The sequence below is a fragment of the Epinephelus moara genome, chromosome 13, assembly GCF_006386435.1.
Source record: "Epinephelus moara isolate mb chromosome 13, YSFRI_EMoa_1.0, whole genome shotgun sequence".
In the NCBI taxonomy this organism is placed as follows: Eukaryota; Metazoa; Chordata; class Actinopteri; order Perciformes; family Serranidae; genus Epinephelus; species Epinephelus moara.
This window is the reverse complement of record NC_065518.1, coordinates 19,403,157-19,419,587: the sequence shown is the minus strand read 5'-3', so window position 1 is coordinate 19,419,587 and position 16,431 is coordinate 19,403,157. Positions and strand designations below refer to the sequence as shown.

General features: G+C 41.2%; 1 protein-coding gene across 3 annotated transcripts in view; it reads left to right on the top strand.

The window, feature by feature from the left end:
* Positions 1-13,215, top strand: part of atxn7l3b (ataxin 7 like 3b) — a 17,119-nt gene extending 3,904 nt beyond the window's left edge. For 2 of the 3 annotated variants that reach the window (XM_050060219.1, XM_050060218.1), the window contains exons 8-17: positions 2,289-2,430; positions 2,543-2,584; positions 2,667-2,735; positions 2,957-3,009; positions 3,105-3,294; positions 3,389-3,436; positions 3,540-3,626; positions 5,309-5,383; positions 5,467-7,934; positions 8,431-8,479. In XM_050060219.1, coding sequence (XP_049916176.1) covers positions 2,289-2,430; positions 2,543-2,584; positions 2,667-2,735; positions 2,957-3,009; positions 3,105-3,294; positions 3,389-3,436; positions 3,540-3,626; positions 5,309-5,383; positions 5,467-5,520 — 760 coding nt within the window. In that variant the 3' untranslated portion in view covers positions 5,521-7,934; positions 8,431-8,479. Of the gene's footprint in view, positions 1-2,288; positions 2,431-2,542; positions 2,585-2,666; positions 2,736-2,956; positions 3,010-3,104; positions 3,295-3,388; positions 3,437-3,539; positions 3,627-5,308; positions 5,384-5,466; positions 7,935-8,430; positions 8,480-8,600; positions 8,726-8,800; positions 8,934-9,374; positions 9,547-10,011; positions 10,113-10,229; positions 10,253-10,410; positions 10,457-12,235 lie in introns of those variants that run through there. The other variant, XM_050060220.1, reaches the window with a different exon arrangement.
* The last annotated feature ends 3,216 nt before the right edge of the window (positions 13,216-16,431 follow it).

The window sequence follows — 16,431 nt, the reverse complement described above, 5'->3', positions numbered from 1 at the left end:
TATTTGACAGGAATACATTAACGTTACTGTCTGTGTCTGTGACCCCCGTTCAACCCACAATCGGTGGGATTCGCCTTTCGTTTCTGCTGCTGGTTGAAATCTGTAGGCTGCTCGCACAGCGTGCTGAATGATTTAAGCCTATTTTGCTCGCTCAAAACTATTTTTAGTCGCAAATGCGAGTGCCGTGCCGGCGGATCGCCACACTACCGACATTTTATTCTGCCCGTCACGGCACGCCGTTTGATTGCGTTATCAAAACGCTGCTATTATTCGGCCTTTTTTAACTTATTCCACCGAATGTGTGTTTTTTTGCAATATTCGGCCGAATATATTCGGTTACCGAATATTCAGTGCATCCCTAGCAATTTTGCACTCTCAGTTTTCATTAAAAGTACTTTTTGCCACTGACAGGCTCAGATTGTTATTATAAGTGTCTGACAACTTTATGGAAAGGATCCCTACAGCGATAGACCTTCTTGTTAAAGAGTAAGATCCCCTTTTTTAAACCAGGAACAGCCTTAAAAGTGACATCACCAAACCCATCAGACTCCATTTAAATGAGGGTTTATTTCAACAAAGTGAAACAGTAAAAAGACGAACCAAGACAGTTTGTGTGAGCTTTATTTTGTTTCTATCAACTTTGAATGAAGGGTTTTTTACAGTGAGAAAAAATGACTGATATTTAACTGGTGTGATTGGCAGTACACATCTTGGGGCTGTTTCTGGTTAAACAAACATCAATTTAAATCAAGTTTTTTCTATGTAGCAAATGTAAGTTGACCAAAGTGCTGTGCAAATAAAAATAATGACACACAAATATATAGCAATATAACATATACACAAATATAAAACAGAATGACACTGGTAAGAACTGCTGTCTCTTTTCCTGGCACCAGTGAGAAGTCTCACTGCAGCATCTTGCACCAGCTGCAGGCGAGACGACAATGAAAAAGGATCCTACTCTTCAACAAAAAGGTCTATCTCTGTAGGGATCCTTTCCATAATGTTGTCAGACACTAGAATAACAATCTGAGCCTGTCAGTGACTAAAACAAGCCCTTTCAGGGGATGTAAAGCGAAGGTGCTATTGGTTACATTTAGGGTTGGGTCGGTTCTCGGTAGTACCAATTCGGTTCGGTACTCCGTCTTGGACTGTTTTTTTTTTTGTTTTTTTTTTGAGACCGAACATACGCGGAGGTCCGTCTGGACTAAAAGCGGACGTCTGCAAGCCATGTGCGCGCAAAGCTCAGATTTTACGACCCGCAGACTCCACTCCGCGCACCAGTGTCACACAAAAGATTGCTCGGCATGTATTTTACACACCGCAGGGATTTTTCACGGACGTTTTTACAGGAAACTACAACGCGGAAGTGCGCTTGACTATGGAAGCCCGAATGACTGCGGACATTCCTCGCAGAGTCCGCTCCGCTTATAGTACGCCCGAGTCTGTGAGCACCGTGTCTGCCTCTTCGCGAAGCGCACAGCGAGCAGGAGAGAGAGGGGGGTGGGGGTGGGGCGGGGACTGAGCTAGGGGGTGCGAGTGCGCATGCGCCGAGGCCTCTACTGTAGCCTGGAGTTTGTTTAACAGTGACGGGGAGTCGATAATGGCGGACAATTTAGTCTCGAAGAAATCAAAGAATGCGCCAATATGGCAACACTTTGGCTTTGAGCCAGACGAAGGAGGCAACCCTTGTTTGCACTGATTGAGTAAGCTAAACCTGCAAATTTATTTGTAAGGAATAAAAGAAACAACGTGTTACTGTCACTCTGTTGTCCTATGGTCGTTTTTTATTTTAAATGAGTCAATTGCGCCCCCAAGTGGCGAAAATACAGTATTACCGACGTGATGCGGTTTTTCACAAAAACCTGACCGCCGTAAACCCAAAATGTGATGTCCTCATGTGAGGACACAGGGTCTCAGGAGGATATAGAATAGAAACATTACAACAAAGATATGAAGAAGATACCTTTAAAAAGATACTATATAGTAACAGATATGTACAATGTAGCTATTTCAGAATAAGACAGCTGCACAGTTTTAAGTTTGGTGTGCAAGAATATGAATCAGGGGTGATTAGATTGAAGAAGCCCTTTGAGGACACAGCAAAACTTACCAGACCATATTTAAACTCGGCTGAATCATATATACACTTAATTTGATCATAGTTTTTAACCACCTTTTTTGTCTTATCCTTCGGTAAATGGATGAAACCAACTTATACTAACAAGGATGCAAGCAGGTGATTCACTGGCAGCTAAGCCATGTTGGGTGTGTGTCTTTGTTTTTAGCAATGGCTATAATCTTTTCTGCAAAGAGCAACGTGCGTCCATGACGGGGTTCTCTGGAAATAACTTTGTGAGCATGTGGGCCCAACGCTGGCGAGATTTGACTGAGCAACAGAAGGACAAGTACACGACACGCTGCAAAGAGGTATTGACACACACAAACTGTTTCATAAAGACAGTGCTATTAAAGATTGGTGTGCTGGGTTACAGCAGAAGTCAGTGGAATCTGAAAAACACACTTTGCTTAAAACTTTCAGTTGCAGAGACAGTACTCGGCCCAGCTGTCGGGTTATCTGAACGTAAGTCACTTACAAGACTACAGACGCAGTGTTGAGATGATGCTGTCAGACTCTGTGTGACAATGTTGTTTATGTTCCTCAGAAATTTGATGAGCAAAAGCAGCAGCAGATCTTAGATGAGAATGGCCTCAAAGCACCTAAAATGCAGAGGGTGAGAAGTCATTTTACAGCTGTGTTTAGCACTTGGTCGAATAGTTTGCCAACAGATTTGGAGAACTGTTTTTTTTTTATTGATTGAACCTTTTTGTTCGCTTTTCTAGCCATCAGTTGTTCATTCTCTTCTATGCCTCATAAATGGAACAGCTTATACTCAGTGGACTCACTTAAAAAAAACGACATCTTCTACAAATACATTTTGTCATTTATACGCAGGGCACAAGAAAAAGGACAAAAGATCTTCCTGGCGAGCCCAAGAAACCCTCTCAGTGAGCATGACAGTCAAACATTTGTTTATTCCAGATAACTAGAATAATCAAAACTGATCACATCCTAAACTTGTGACTTTTTTCTTCACTTGCAGATGCGGTAATGCAGTTTTCTTTCAAACTCAGATGGAACGTCTGAAGGATAAAATCCCAAACTCGAGGGAGCGCTTCACCAAGATCAGCGAATTGTGGCATGGCCTTTCCGATAAGGAGAAGGAGCACTACAAACAGGAAGTACATAAAAACATTCAGAAATATAAGATGGAGCTCCAGAAGTGGTTTAAGGTATAAAGAATCCTCTCCTTTTTTAATTCTAAACATCTTTTATAACTTTAAAGTGGAAGGTCCTTTAAAATGTGTCCCCTTTTTCATTCTTCAGACACTGACGGCAACAGAGCAGGCAGCATATCGGAAGCATAACCGCAGTGTAAGCGCTTGCTCTACTTCACAGACCCATTTGTTTCTTTCCCGACATACTTCAACGTTTTTGTTTTTGTTTTCAAAGATTTATAGTCTGTTTAACTTTGCAGAAATTGAAGTTCCTTGATGTCAAACCAACAGAAGATGATGATGATGATGACAGAGAAGGAGCACGTGTTGCTGTGCACAGACCATCAGTAAGTAGAAGTGTCGATACAACACACATGAAGTAATAAATTGCTCTTCATGACTATAGTGCAAAATTCTCTGATAGTACAGGCTGTCTTAAGCCTGGTTCTACCAGGCACAGCTGTAGCACGCTCTGGCTACGACTCTGTTTTTGTTCCATCCTCTGCCATGTGTCACATCACACCAGGAGCAAAAACCCTACTAATGAACCTTCCTTAATATAGGCCCATATTTTATCTACAAGCGCACGTAAGCGAGCTGCCTGCTAAGCAACCTCAACAAGCGTTGTATGGCCTGTTTACCTGAGGTCCTGAGAGCACAGCTAATCTTCTTCCAGGTGCTGTTTATAAGTGTGTAGGCCTATCGTCTGTGGGACAGATGTAAAGCTCTGGGTAGCCCTGCACTAACATGATCAACTTTTCTGTATTTATCATACTGAATATTTACAGAAGAAGGGAAAGATATCTGTCAGCTGTGATTGGTTTGTAACGTGACTCCTGTCTGACTGCTGAGCGTGGCCAGTAAAGTGCAAGTAAAAGACAGAATAAAACAAAACCGTGCCACCAGAGCCTGTAAAGCCTACCGCCAGAAATCTGGGAGTAATATTTGACTCTGTCCTAACCGTCCATCCACATATCAATAAAGTTGTCCAATCCTGCTTCCTGCAAATGAGAACCATCTCCAGAGTCAAATGGCACACATCACACAAATTTTTTCCAGACTTGATTACGGTAACTCCCTCCTCTCTGGCATCAACCAAGTCACTGTCCCTCCTCCAGCTAGTTCAGAGTGTCGCAGCCGACAACAGACGACATCACATCATCCTTATCCTGGTTTCTCTTCACTGGCTCCCCGTGTGTTTTAGAATTTGTTATATGATTTAACTGATCACTTAAAGTTCGGCTGGGTCTGGCCCCAGGCTACATGGCAGAAATGTTGACCCTATACGAGCCAGTTCACAGCGTGACAGTGTGTATGAGTTTTGAAACCATTTCAAATACTCCGAATCAGTATGTATCGATAAACTGATATTTTTGAGTACACAGGTATCTATATTTACATTTATAGGTATATTTACAGGATGTTTACTTTGAAAATTGACTGTATGCTGCCATTCCACTTCCTGCCTGGCTCGATATGCTCTGTGCAACTGTGTTGCGACTCCATCAGATAAAGACTAGATGCTTATTTTAAGCAGAGCGGAGGGCACTATGTGGTGGAGTCACAAGCGTTGTATGGAGTGGCTGCGATCAGCTCAGGCGCCCTCGTCACAGCCAGAACACGTCACAGCCACGCTCGGTGGCATCCAGGGGTTATAGTGAAGTTTAAAGTAAATTTACTTCATCTGAAATTATTCATGAGGTTTACTTACGACTCATGCATAATTTCACTAGATTAATGCTGATTGGTGTGTTTGCTTTTCTGGATATTCTGGCCCACAGCCTTCAGTACAGCATAAGATTCGTCACATCGACTGAGTTGCACGCAGATGACATCTCATTGGCTGCGTTCTGAATTGCATACTTTTTCGATTCAGAACGCAGCAATAGTTTTGGTTAATTGTGTAATTTATGTCCAGAAAGAATAATAATTGGGAATAATATGATATAATTCATAGAATAAAAAAGTTTTATACACTGCACTCAGATTTAAAAAGCTCTATATTCAGAACACATTGTTTGTCCCACAGGATTCAGAGGATGAAGACATTGAGTACATCAGCAGCAGCAGCAGTGATGAAGAGGAGGGTTTTACCAAATTTGAGGTTTGAACTCTAAAATATATTTTGTAGTTTTGTATTTAATTTTGCAACTCTGGGTGTAATAAATATGAACTGTTGATCCACAGATCCAGGAGCTGGAGGAAGACGATGACGATGTCATCATGTTTAAGGTGTATTAGATGGTGATGAGATGGATCACAGTTCACCACACATCAAATCCAGAGCTGGACTCTTCCAACTTCCTAATGCTCTGTACACTGGATCACATCTGAGATGATGGACAGTTGCTCCGGTGACTGACTTTAATGCCACATTGTTCGGTGGCCATGTTGCCTGGAAGGTTTCTATCACCAGTGTTGTTGCACATTGTGCCATCATCAAGATTACAAAGTGCCCGAGGACCCCAGTTTTAACACGTGTTATGTCATCTTCTGTTGTGCTTACATGCTGCATATCCTCTAATAAGTTTAAACTACCACAGAGTAAACTTCACCTACTTTTGAAAACTGTTTTCGCTTCACAAAGATATGGTGGTAAAAGTGGGAGCGTATGAGGGGCCTAGCAGCCTAATTTTGCCCACAAGTACTTTAAAGGTCCAGTGTGTAGGATTTAAGGGGATATATTTGCAGAAATACAGTATAATATAAGTATGTTTTTGTTTGGGGCGTAGTGGTAGAGCAGACGCCCCATGTACAAGGCTGTTGCTGCAGCGGCCCGGGTTCGAGTCCAGCCTGTGGCCCTTTGCTGTTTTTGTTTACCCAAAAATAAGAATCGTCATGTTTGCATTACCACAGAATGAGCCATTTATATCTACATAGGGAGCGGGTCCTTGTCCACAGAGTCCGCCATGTTGTACCACCATGTTTCTACAGTAGCCAAGAATGGACAAACCAACACTGGCTCTAGAGAGGGCCATTAGCGTTTTCACACTGTAGTTAGCAGCCCCTCTGTGACAAGCCGAACAGCGTCGGAAAAGGACCGATTTTCAATGTGAAACATTTATTCAGTGTTTTTTGTGGATTAAATCCCTGAGTCAGTTTGTTGTGGAAAGGAAGAGACCTCTGCGGATAGGTTGGTTTCCAGGTAAAACCTCCTGAATGTATGGATCTTAAGTTATCAGTGATAAAAGGTGAGCACAGGTTAGCAGGTGCTGGGCTAGTGGCATGTCTGCAACAAGCCGAACAGCCTTGAAGAAACACTGATTTGTAGCGTGAAACTGCTTTAGTCAGTGTTTTTACTCATTTAAATAACCAGGGGTCTCATTTATAAAAGTGCGAAGGATTTATACTAAAAATGTACGTACAGACAAAAGCCAAAAATGGCATGCGCCAAAAAATACTCAACAATTTCTACAGTCAGCCTTCCAACTCACCATCTACGTTACTGATTTCCCATCTCCAAAATGTTCGTAAGCATGGGTTAAAGTTTCTCCCATCAAGTCTGTTATTATAGATCATAACTTTTGTGTGGGAAGCGGCAATGTTTATAAATGAGGCCCCTGATCCATTTGTTTAGAAGAGGAAGAGACCTCTGCAGATATTTAGGCTTCCAGTAAAAAAAACAACCCTAGACAATGAACACTGAAGGAATTTTAACTAGGAGAAATTTCAGCTGGTTGCAATTCGCAATCCTCACCACTAGATGTCACTAAATCCTACACACTGCTCCTTTAATCTGACCCTCACCACAACAAAATTCAGCTACTGAAAAAAAGGTGAGCACACATAAGCAGGTGCTGGGCTAGCAGCGCATCTGTAACAAGCCGAACAGCTTAGAAGAAATGCTGATATGTGGCGTTAAACTGCTGTAGTCAGTGTTTTTACTAACTTAACTAACCTTGAGTGTTTGTTTTGGAGAGGAAGAGACCTCTGCGGATTTTTCAGCCTCCATTAAAACCTCTTGAAGAAGGAACACTGAACAAATTTTTAATTTCAGCTGGTTGCAATTTGCAATCCTTACCACTAGGTGCCACTAAATCCCACACACTGCTCCTTTAATCTGACCTTTACCACAACAAACAACATCTAAGTAGTGTAGAAATTATGACACTGATTGTACCATTACTGAGCTACTTTTACTTCTACCTCTACTTTTAAATAATGACAAGTATGGATATTATTTTAGAGAGAAAGCACGACCAGGGGTTTACTTTCTGATTGTCTTATTTTATGTTCGATGTTGTCAGAATTAGGTGTTTTTGTTATAATTGTGTAGAAAAAAACCAAAAGAATATACTGAGGCAAGCATTGTTCTTTTATGTTTGTGAATCCCAGAAAAGAGATATTTCCAATAAACATGCTGTGATTCATCCTGGATTCCCTGATGCTGTGAAGCTCAAATAACAAGGCACAAACCAGACTGAGTTTAAAGAAATGTGTGGTTTATAATGAGTACTAGAAAGCGGAACAAAAGGCCAATTTAACCCCTAAATGATCCGAGGTAACACGCAGTCACATGCTGGCCTGGATGAGGAGCAGACTGGGAAAAGCCCCGGCAGTGCTGCAAAGGAGCCGCTCGGTGGTGGAAACTCGTGTAGCGATCGATTGCTACTGTCTGATCTCTGTGATGTAAAGATGGATGCCTGCCGAAATAGGTAAATAAACACAATTAGGGAATTTGCGTGGCTGTGATTGCTGTATTTAACGTGGATAGGGTTTATTAGGAGACAGAAGCGTCGTTTGGAGTCATTTTGTGTTTACACGGGGAGCTGAGAGGCGCAAACAGCCGCAGTGCAGCAGCGGTGCTGGGTCCGGGGACGAGCCTCGCTGTGGTCAAATGTAATTCCTCAGCAGCAAAACCATTCAGACAGATACTAATGTGTTTGTGTGTTTCTGTTCGCTCTGCCTCGTGTGTTACATTTGACATGTTTAGCTGGTAGCTGGTAGCTGCTGCTGACCTGGAGGATACCGCCTCAGCTGTAACCTCTTGGCATGTTCAGATCCTGCAGCCTATTCATAGCCACGCTCTTTGTTTTCCCTCACCAAGCTCTGGGCTAAGCTACCTTCATCACACAGGCTGTTGTGTTTGTCTATTTGTCTGCAGTGCTCGCACCACCAACGCTGAGTTACCCTGTCTTGTGTTATTCGCAGGTTATAAACGTGGGAAGTGAAGTCCCCTGGCAGTGTTTAACGTGCAGTTGTAAGTAGCTGCATCACATCCAAACACGTCAAACGTTGCCCATGCACTGATTTACACTCAGGGGGTTTTAATGCCACTGTGCTGCTACTAACTGTGTCTTTGCCTCCTCCTGCTGCTGCAGCCCCTGTTTTGGCCAATGCTTGCTGCGCTACAGCATGACCACAGCAGTGTCGGCTCATCTGGTAGTTCTGGCAAATGAAAATGGAGGAGGTTTCAATGTCCAGCCTGGACAACAGCAAGCTGGAGGTACAGTAGAGCTGGGGGATGCACATCTACAGGATGCAAACACACAGTGGTCTGACTTGTGTGTGTGTTTCACAGGGCCTAGCTCAGGACATCCTGTCTGACCTGGTGGAGGATGCATGCCTGGGTCTTTGCTTCGAGGTCCACCGGGCCGTCAAGCAGGGCTATTTTTTCCTGGATGACACGGACCAAGAAAGCATGAGGGACTTTGGTGAGCACTAAGTCTCCTTAGTGACATAAATGAGGGTAGTGAGCAGTTCTGGTGCATATTAAAGGTCCAGTGTGAAGGATTTAGGGGCATCTATTTGCAGAAATTATATATAATATTCATAACTAAAACTTTTCTCAGCTATAATCACCTGAAAAAAAAAGAATCAATATGTTTTTGGTACCTTAAAATGAGGCGTTTATATCTACATATGGAGCGGGTCCTCTTCCACAGAGTCTGCCATGTTATTCTACAGTAGCCCAGAACGGACAAATCAAACACTGGCTCTAGATCGGGCCATTTGTGTTTTCACGCCGGCCACCGTAGTTCTACACGCTCCTACGTAGCACACCTTTAATGACACAAAAAATTCTTATTCTTGTTTGAGTTTAATGTAACTTTATCACAAAGGAGAGCTGTTTATGTCTTGCCTTGAATTTCCAGAAATTGTGGACCAGCCAGGATTGGATGTGTTCGGCCAGGTGTACAACCAGTGGAAAAACAAAGAGTGTGTGTGTCCCAACTGCAGCCGAAGCATTGCCGCCTCACGCTTCGCCCCGCATCTGGAGAAATGCCTGGGGATGGGACGCAACAGCAGCCGCATCGCCAACCGCAGGTATGAGAGTAGAATCAAATCAAATCAAGTTTAGTGACATAGCACAAATATAGAAAACAAATGGAGTCAACCAAAGTGCTTTACAGTTAAAAGAGAGCAGGACACAAATTAAAATTGTAAAGAGGCACAATATCAATAAATGACAGTGGTAAATACAGGACAATATCATAATACCATACACACCTCTTCCTTTGTCCTGTAGCCTCAGTGAAATTCAGCCTTCCCTTATGAGCGTGAAACTTAAGATATGATAGTGCACATGTACCATATTCATGTCATCACACTTTCTATCTTCACACAGTGGAGGATTAATGCGCCCTCTCTGTATGTTTCACCAAACAGAACGATACGAAACATTATAAAATGGTTTCGGGTCAGACCGTATTTGTTTTATAATGGGACTGTTTGCAGTGAGTAATGCTGAGTCATTGTGTGTGTCATGCTTTATTCTTCCCTCTTTTACAGAATAGTCACCGGTAACAACACCAACAACAAGTCAGAGAGCGACCAAGAGGATAACGACGACGTCAACGATAATGACTGGTCTTACGGGGCAGAAAAGAAAGGTGATGTACTGGTGCTACTTTTCACCTCTGTTTGTAGTTATACTGAGGGCTGATTGTCAATGTGATCGTCTAATGTTTTGATGTTTAAATCTAAAATGTATTGTCTTTCTTTTACAGCCAAGAAAAGGAAATCTGATAAGGTGCTTTTATTTTCCCTTATTATTAATGCAGCAATCTCATGGAGCATTACACTGTTTTATTATTCACAACATTAACTAATTTAGATAAACGCATAAATATTTACTTATTATTCCTGATTTGTCAGCTCAATCTTGATATTTTTCTTTTTCCGACTCAGAATCCAAACTCACCCAGAAGATCCAAATCATTCAAGCATAAGAGCAGTAAGTGGAAATCAAACCTTGAACTACTTCCTGATGTCTGCAGATTCTACACTGTGTACTCATGCACTCTTGCTAAATGCAGAATTATGCTTTAATTTTTTGAAGTTGGAGTAATCAAGTGAAACAGTAAATTAATGCCTTAATGAGGGCCTTGGTTTATTCCTGTCAGTATTGTTTTGAATCTGTCTCTTGGCGATGCCTCCATCATGTCAGCATTGTTCAGAGAAATAATGACATTAAACAAATACTTATTTAAAGGGACAGCTCACCCCCCAATCTAAAATATATAATCCTCCTCTTACCTGTAGTGCTGTTTATCAGTCAAGATTGTTTTGGTGTGAGTTGCAGAGTGATGGAGATATCAGCTGTAGAGATGTCTGCCTTCTCTCCAATATAATGGAACTAGATGGCACTCAGCTTGTGGTGCTAAAAGCGCCCAAAAAATACATGTAAAAAACTCAACAGCAATGTCTCTTTCCAGAAATCATGACCTGGTTACTCAAGATAATCCACAGACCTTGTTGTGAGCAGTTTCATATAAGAACTATTTTCTTTATACAGCACTATGCCAACCAAGTTTATCACTGTAGAGAGGCACGCATCTACTGCTAGCTCACCTAGCCCCTCTGAGCTAGCTAACGTTACAGCTCAGCCGAGGAGGATGTCATTAATATTTACATCTCATGCTGTAATGAGCACGAGCCTCTCGTCAATGAATAGATGCATGCTTCCTTCTGCGCAGTGATATATTTTTTGGGTACAGTTCGGTAGTAAGAAAATAGCATGAAACTGCTCACAACAAGGTCTGTGGATTATCTTAAAGAATTATTTCACTGCCAGAAACATGTTATTTCATTATAAAAATGATTACACTGCACCACACTGGATCAATAAACGCTCCCGCTGGTGAATGATGTAATGCAAGTAACTTATTGGAAAATCAATATGGTGGCCGGCTGGTAACAAACAATCTCATTATACAGTTAAACATTAAACTAAAATATGTTTCTGAAAACATTATAGGTGAGAAATAAGCAATGCTGTAAAAGTATCTTAGTTCATATTTGATTAGCACTGCTTAGTTTTACTGTTGGAGTGTTGGAGTGTTCAACCTCCATTTTTTCAATATGGCACCCACTTCCTGTTCACGAATTCTCCTATTACAGCCAAACAGTGCACTAAAATATGTTTCTGAAGACATTTTAGATGAAAAACAGCCAATACAGGAACAGAATCTTGTTTTATATTTCATCAGCACTGCCTGGTTTTACAGTTTGATCTGAGTTTGAAAGAGAGACAGAGGGATCCACTTCTGTACTCTGTGTCTCCGTGGTGGCGGGCATACAAGTTTGAGGAAGTACAATTTGTGGTTCGAGCATCAGCACCTGTAGCAAGTTGAGCAGGGAGATCTGGGTGCTGGCAAGTTGGAGGGAAGTTTAACACAGTTCATTTATACTTACTACCCATATTGTTATGATACAAAGCTGGTTGAAAATCAACATATCTCTTTAAGTAATTTTTCAGGGGGGTTTTGCGCTTTGAGCACCACAAGCTGAGTGCCATCTAGTTCCATTATATTCAAGAGAAGGCAGACACCTCTACAGCTGATATCTCCAACACTTGGCAACTCACACCAAAACAGTCTAGACTGATAAATAGCACTATTGGTAAGAGGAAAAATATACATTTTTGACTTTGGGGTGAACTGTCCCTTTAAATTACTGTCAGTATCTGGTATGAGTGAAGGAATGACCTGCAGCCTCCTGTTTTTTCCCGCAGGCATGATGGGCCCTAGACGTCGCATGGACAACCAGGAGAGCCCGCGCATGCTGATGAAAGATGAGGCATTCCCTCAATGACACACTTGGCCACAAACACACATTCTCTTACCATGGTGTGTGCACACACACACAGACGAGCGCACACACACGGGAAGACCAATAACACTTCACCCTTGGTTCTTTATGTTGTGAAATCAATGGACGTCGATGTTATAGGTGACATTCATGGCGTTTGCTGCTCTGCAGAAGCAGTTCAGACCTCCCACTGTATACTTGACAGATTTTTTTTTATTTTTTATCACAAAATCATTGTACTAACAGTCATTTAATTTTGTTTTTCGTTAATTTTGTATCAGAAGTTTTTTGCTGGAGTCCAAAATAATGAAGTTCACTGTAAAGGATTTCACTGCACAGAGGTAGAGTCTGGTGTCCCTCGCTCAGCGGCCGAGCAGAGGCGGCTATGTGAGGAGCGGACGCGTGCACATACAGTATGTCGTTTTGTTTTTAAATACAGAAATGATTAGGCATTAGGTGTACTTCTATTTCCTCACCTTTTGAAATCTCATTCTTTGAAAAATAATGTCAAAGACAATCATTACTAATGGTTCGTCTTTTATTTTCACATTCACCGTCAGGCTCATAGTCGAATCACGATACAGTGTTTGAGAGACACGCACCTCTCAGTTTGTCATTCACCTGTGGAGATTTGTTTTAAACATGTTCAGTAAATGAAGCCCTAATTGTACAAGCAGGTATTTGCTGCAGAAAGCAGGTTTGTTTTTGTTTCATTTTTTTGGTGGATAGGTCGGCTTGTTTTCTAGCGTTCAAAAATGTCTTTGTATAATGTGTTTACATTGTAAAGGGTTACATATATCTTTGGTGTGATGTGATAGTGTAAATATTCCAATAGTTGAATTGCTGCTATCATGGCTCAGTTTGTTTCATCTGTCTAGCATAATAAATGATTTGTTACCTGTCGTTACGTCTCGTGTTAACTGAGGACTGAAAGGGGTTTTCATAGTAACCATGCTCAAGTACTTATAATTAAAGACTGAATGGCCAACAGGGGATGCTGTCGATCAAATGAAGAAATATAGAGATGTTCCAGTTTTGATTATTTTTAATACACTCATCATATGAGACATGACGTTTTGCTCTGTGAAAATTATTACTGTGATGTGACGTTATGGATCTTATTCATAGGAAACTGAGACACACTAAGCACAAAGTGTTCTGCACTGAGCTCCCACAACTGATAACTGCCAGGGGAGCCAAGTGTGCTGCCTTCAAGTGCTCCTCTTAAACACCGACATCTGAGCTCTGATACATATGTGTGTTAATGCAGGCCTCAGGAAAAAAATGCATCTACATTTCATATGTACAGAAGCCCTGAAAGGCAAGGTAAAAAAAAAAGGGCCATGACAGCCAAAATCTAAATGTATCTCCTACGTAGGATATAAAATCTGGTACATACAAGATAAAATCTCCCACACAGGATGTCATGTGATGAACTTGGCCAACATGGCCTGGATTCTTTTATTTATTTTTTTATTTTACCCTGCCTTTCAGGGCTTTCACATGTATGATTTACACAGTAATATTGAATGATTTGAGATATGCTTGTAAATTTGACAACCGATCCTTGAACAGCTACATGTGATGAAATTAGTGATCAGAGGTGAAAGTGAATAGTCCAAAATATGAGTTCAGACTTTTTTAATCTCTAGCTCCCACGCCCAAACCGAACAAAAAGCAGTTAAGGTCAGTAATGAAAGTACACAGATAGATACAAGATACTGTACTTTTGACTCCATTACATATATCTGACAGCTGTAGTTACTTTACAAATCATTGACACAAAATACGATCAACAAGTCAGTTATGCTTTTTTATAGATTAAGCTACAGTATCTTGTTCAGTTGCTTACAAAGAAGTTAAAATTAGCTCCACCTTTATGAGCTGCAACGTTAAAGTAAGACTTACACAATGATGCATGAGGCTAATTATAATCTAATATGATTATTCTGAAATGGGGCATTCAGGGTACTTTTCCAATTGGTACCTTAAGGAGGCCTATATTTTTGATGCCAACACTTGAATGTGATAAAAGATCTGCCACTGTTGATTAAAACTAGCTCCACCTCGACCAGCTACGACAGTAAAATACTGCATCACTATAAACAACCAGGAAGTAGTATCCATCCATCCATTTTCATCCGCTTATTCGAGGCCAGGTCACGGGGGCAGCAGGCCAAGCAAAGCACCCCAGACATCCCTCTCCCCAGCAACGCTTTCCAGCTCCTCCTGGGGGACCCCAAGGACAAAGATATGTAGTCCCCCCAGCTTGTTCTGGGTTTGCCCCGAGGCCTCCTGCCAGTGGGATTTGCCTGGAACATCACTAACGGGAGGAGCCATCCTCATCAGATGCCCGAACCACCTCAACTTACCCCTTTCGACGCGAAGGAGCAGCGGCTCTACTCCGAGCTCCCTTCGGATGTCTGAGCTTCTTACCCTATCTCTAAGGCTGAGCCCAGCCACCCCACAGAGGACACTCATTTTGGCCACTTGTGTCCATAATATCCATTAGTTTAAGTTACAGTATAATAATCAATACAGGCGTCAGTTTATGCAAAAGCGTGCTGGAAATCAACCCATTTGTGGCCACAACTGAAATGTCTGATTCTCTGTGTTCTCTGGGCTTGCTTATGAGCACAAATCTTAAGAAATCTCCAAACTTGATCCAGCAGTTTGGCTGAAAAGTGAGTTTTTCTGATCACATTTTAATTAGTTTTTGGACGCATCGGACTACTGTTTAATACTTCATCATATTTAAGGAACAAACTGTGGTCCTATGTACCTTCAGACTAAATAAAGTCTAAGAAAATGTCTGTATCTCAGAAACTTCAAGGAGCACAATCACGTATTTAATATCTGTGACCTCATAACAGGTTTAACAAGATGCACATGTTCAGTGTAAAAAAATTCACAAAAATTTAATGAAAACAATGTTAGAGATTTTCCACATTTTTAAAAAAAATCCTGACTTTGACTTTTGATAAAAGTGGGATTTTTCAAGTGATCTAAAAATGCCAAAGTTGTAGTTTGCCCAAAGTGAGCCTGAGTCTACCAGATTTCTAGATTTCAGACCAATCAGAACAAATGTGCCATTTTCCCTTCTCATACTATCTTTAGTCTTTGGGCACAAATAGTGGATCCAGCACCGGCCTGTGAGGCCACCTCTGCTGTCCGCAAACCTGCTCTTCTGGATTAACAATCAGGCGAAGAAGTTAACCGTCCCAACCCCCAGGGCCCCCAAAGTCCCGGGTTCACTACATTTAAAATTTGCATCCCAAGATGATAACATTAGCTAGGGCAGTTTCTGTATTGTTATTTCATTTTGTGGCCACGTCTTTAATAGAGGCCCTAGTTATAAGTATTTTGTCTTAAATTTGGCTCACATGGTGCATGTAAAGGTTGTTGTGTTTTATCTAATGGCCGCAGTCTAATAGACAAACAAGAAAAACTTGAGCCAGAGAGGATTATTCTACATAAGAATACCAGTTTCACAATAACAATGGCAAAATGAGAAGGATGAGTGTGCATAGATGCCCATAAATGTTACATTTTAGGGCATAGTCAATGCAAAGTCAGATTTTAAAAGAATGCTTCACCCACAAAATGACCATATGTAAATCAGTTAGGTGTGCCGTGCTACCTTGGTTTTGTGACTTTTTTTCTTGTATGTCTCCACAGAAAATGGCAAACATATTGATTTATTGATTGATTGGGGACCACATTTAGCAGCAGCAAAACTATATCAAAAAAGCTGTTTGCGAACTCTCACACAACTCGTGCAGTATAATTCAAGTCTCATTTATCCAGTCATATGCTCAGTACTTCCTCAACACATGCATTTTTGCTAAAAAAAAAAAAAAGGGGAAACAAAGTAGTATGAGAGTCTGGCTTTGAAGAACGCATAGAAAAATTCTACTTTCAGTTCAGTTTTAAATTGCAGAGACTTGAATTATACTACATGAGTTACATGAGTTTGCAAAGAGATGTTTTGATATAGTTTTACTGTTGTTAGACATGGTTACATATCAATCAGTAAATCAATATTTTTGCTGTGTTTTGTGGATGCATGCAAGAAAAGCAGTTTTCTTCATAAATTCAAGGAAACACGACACAACTAAT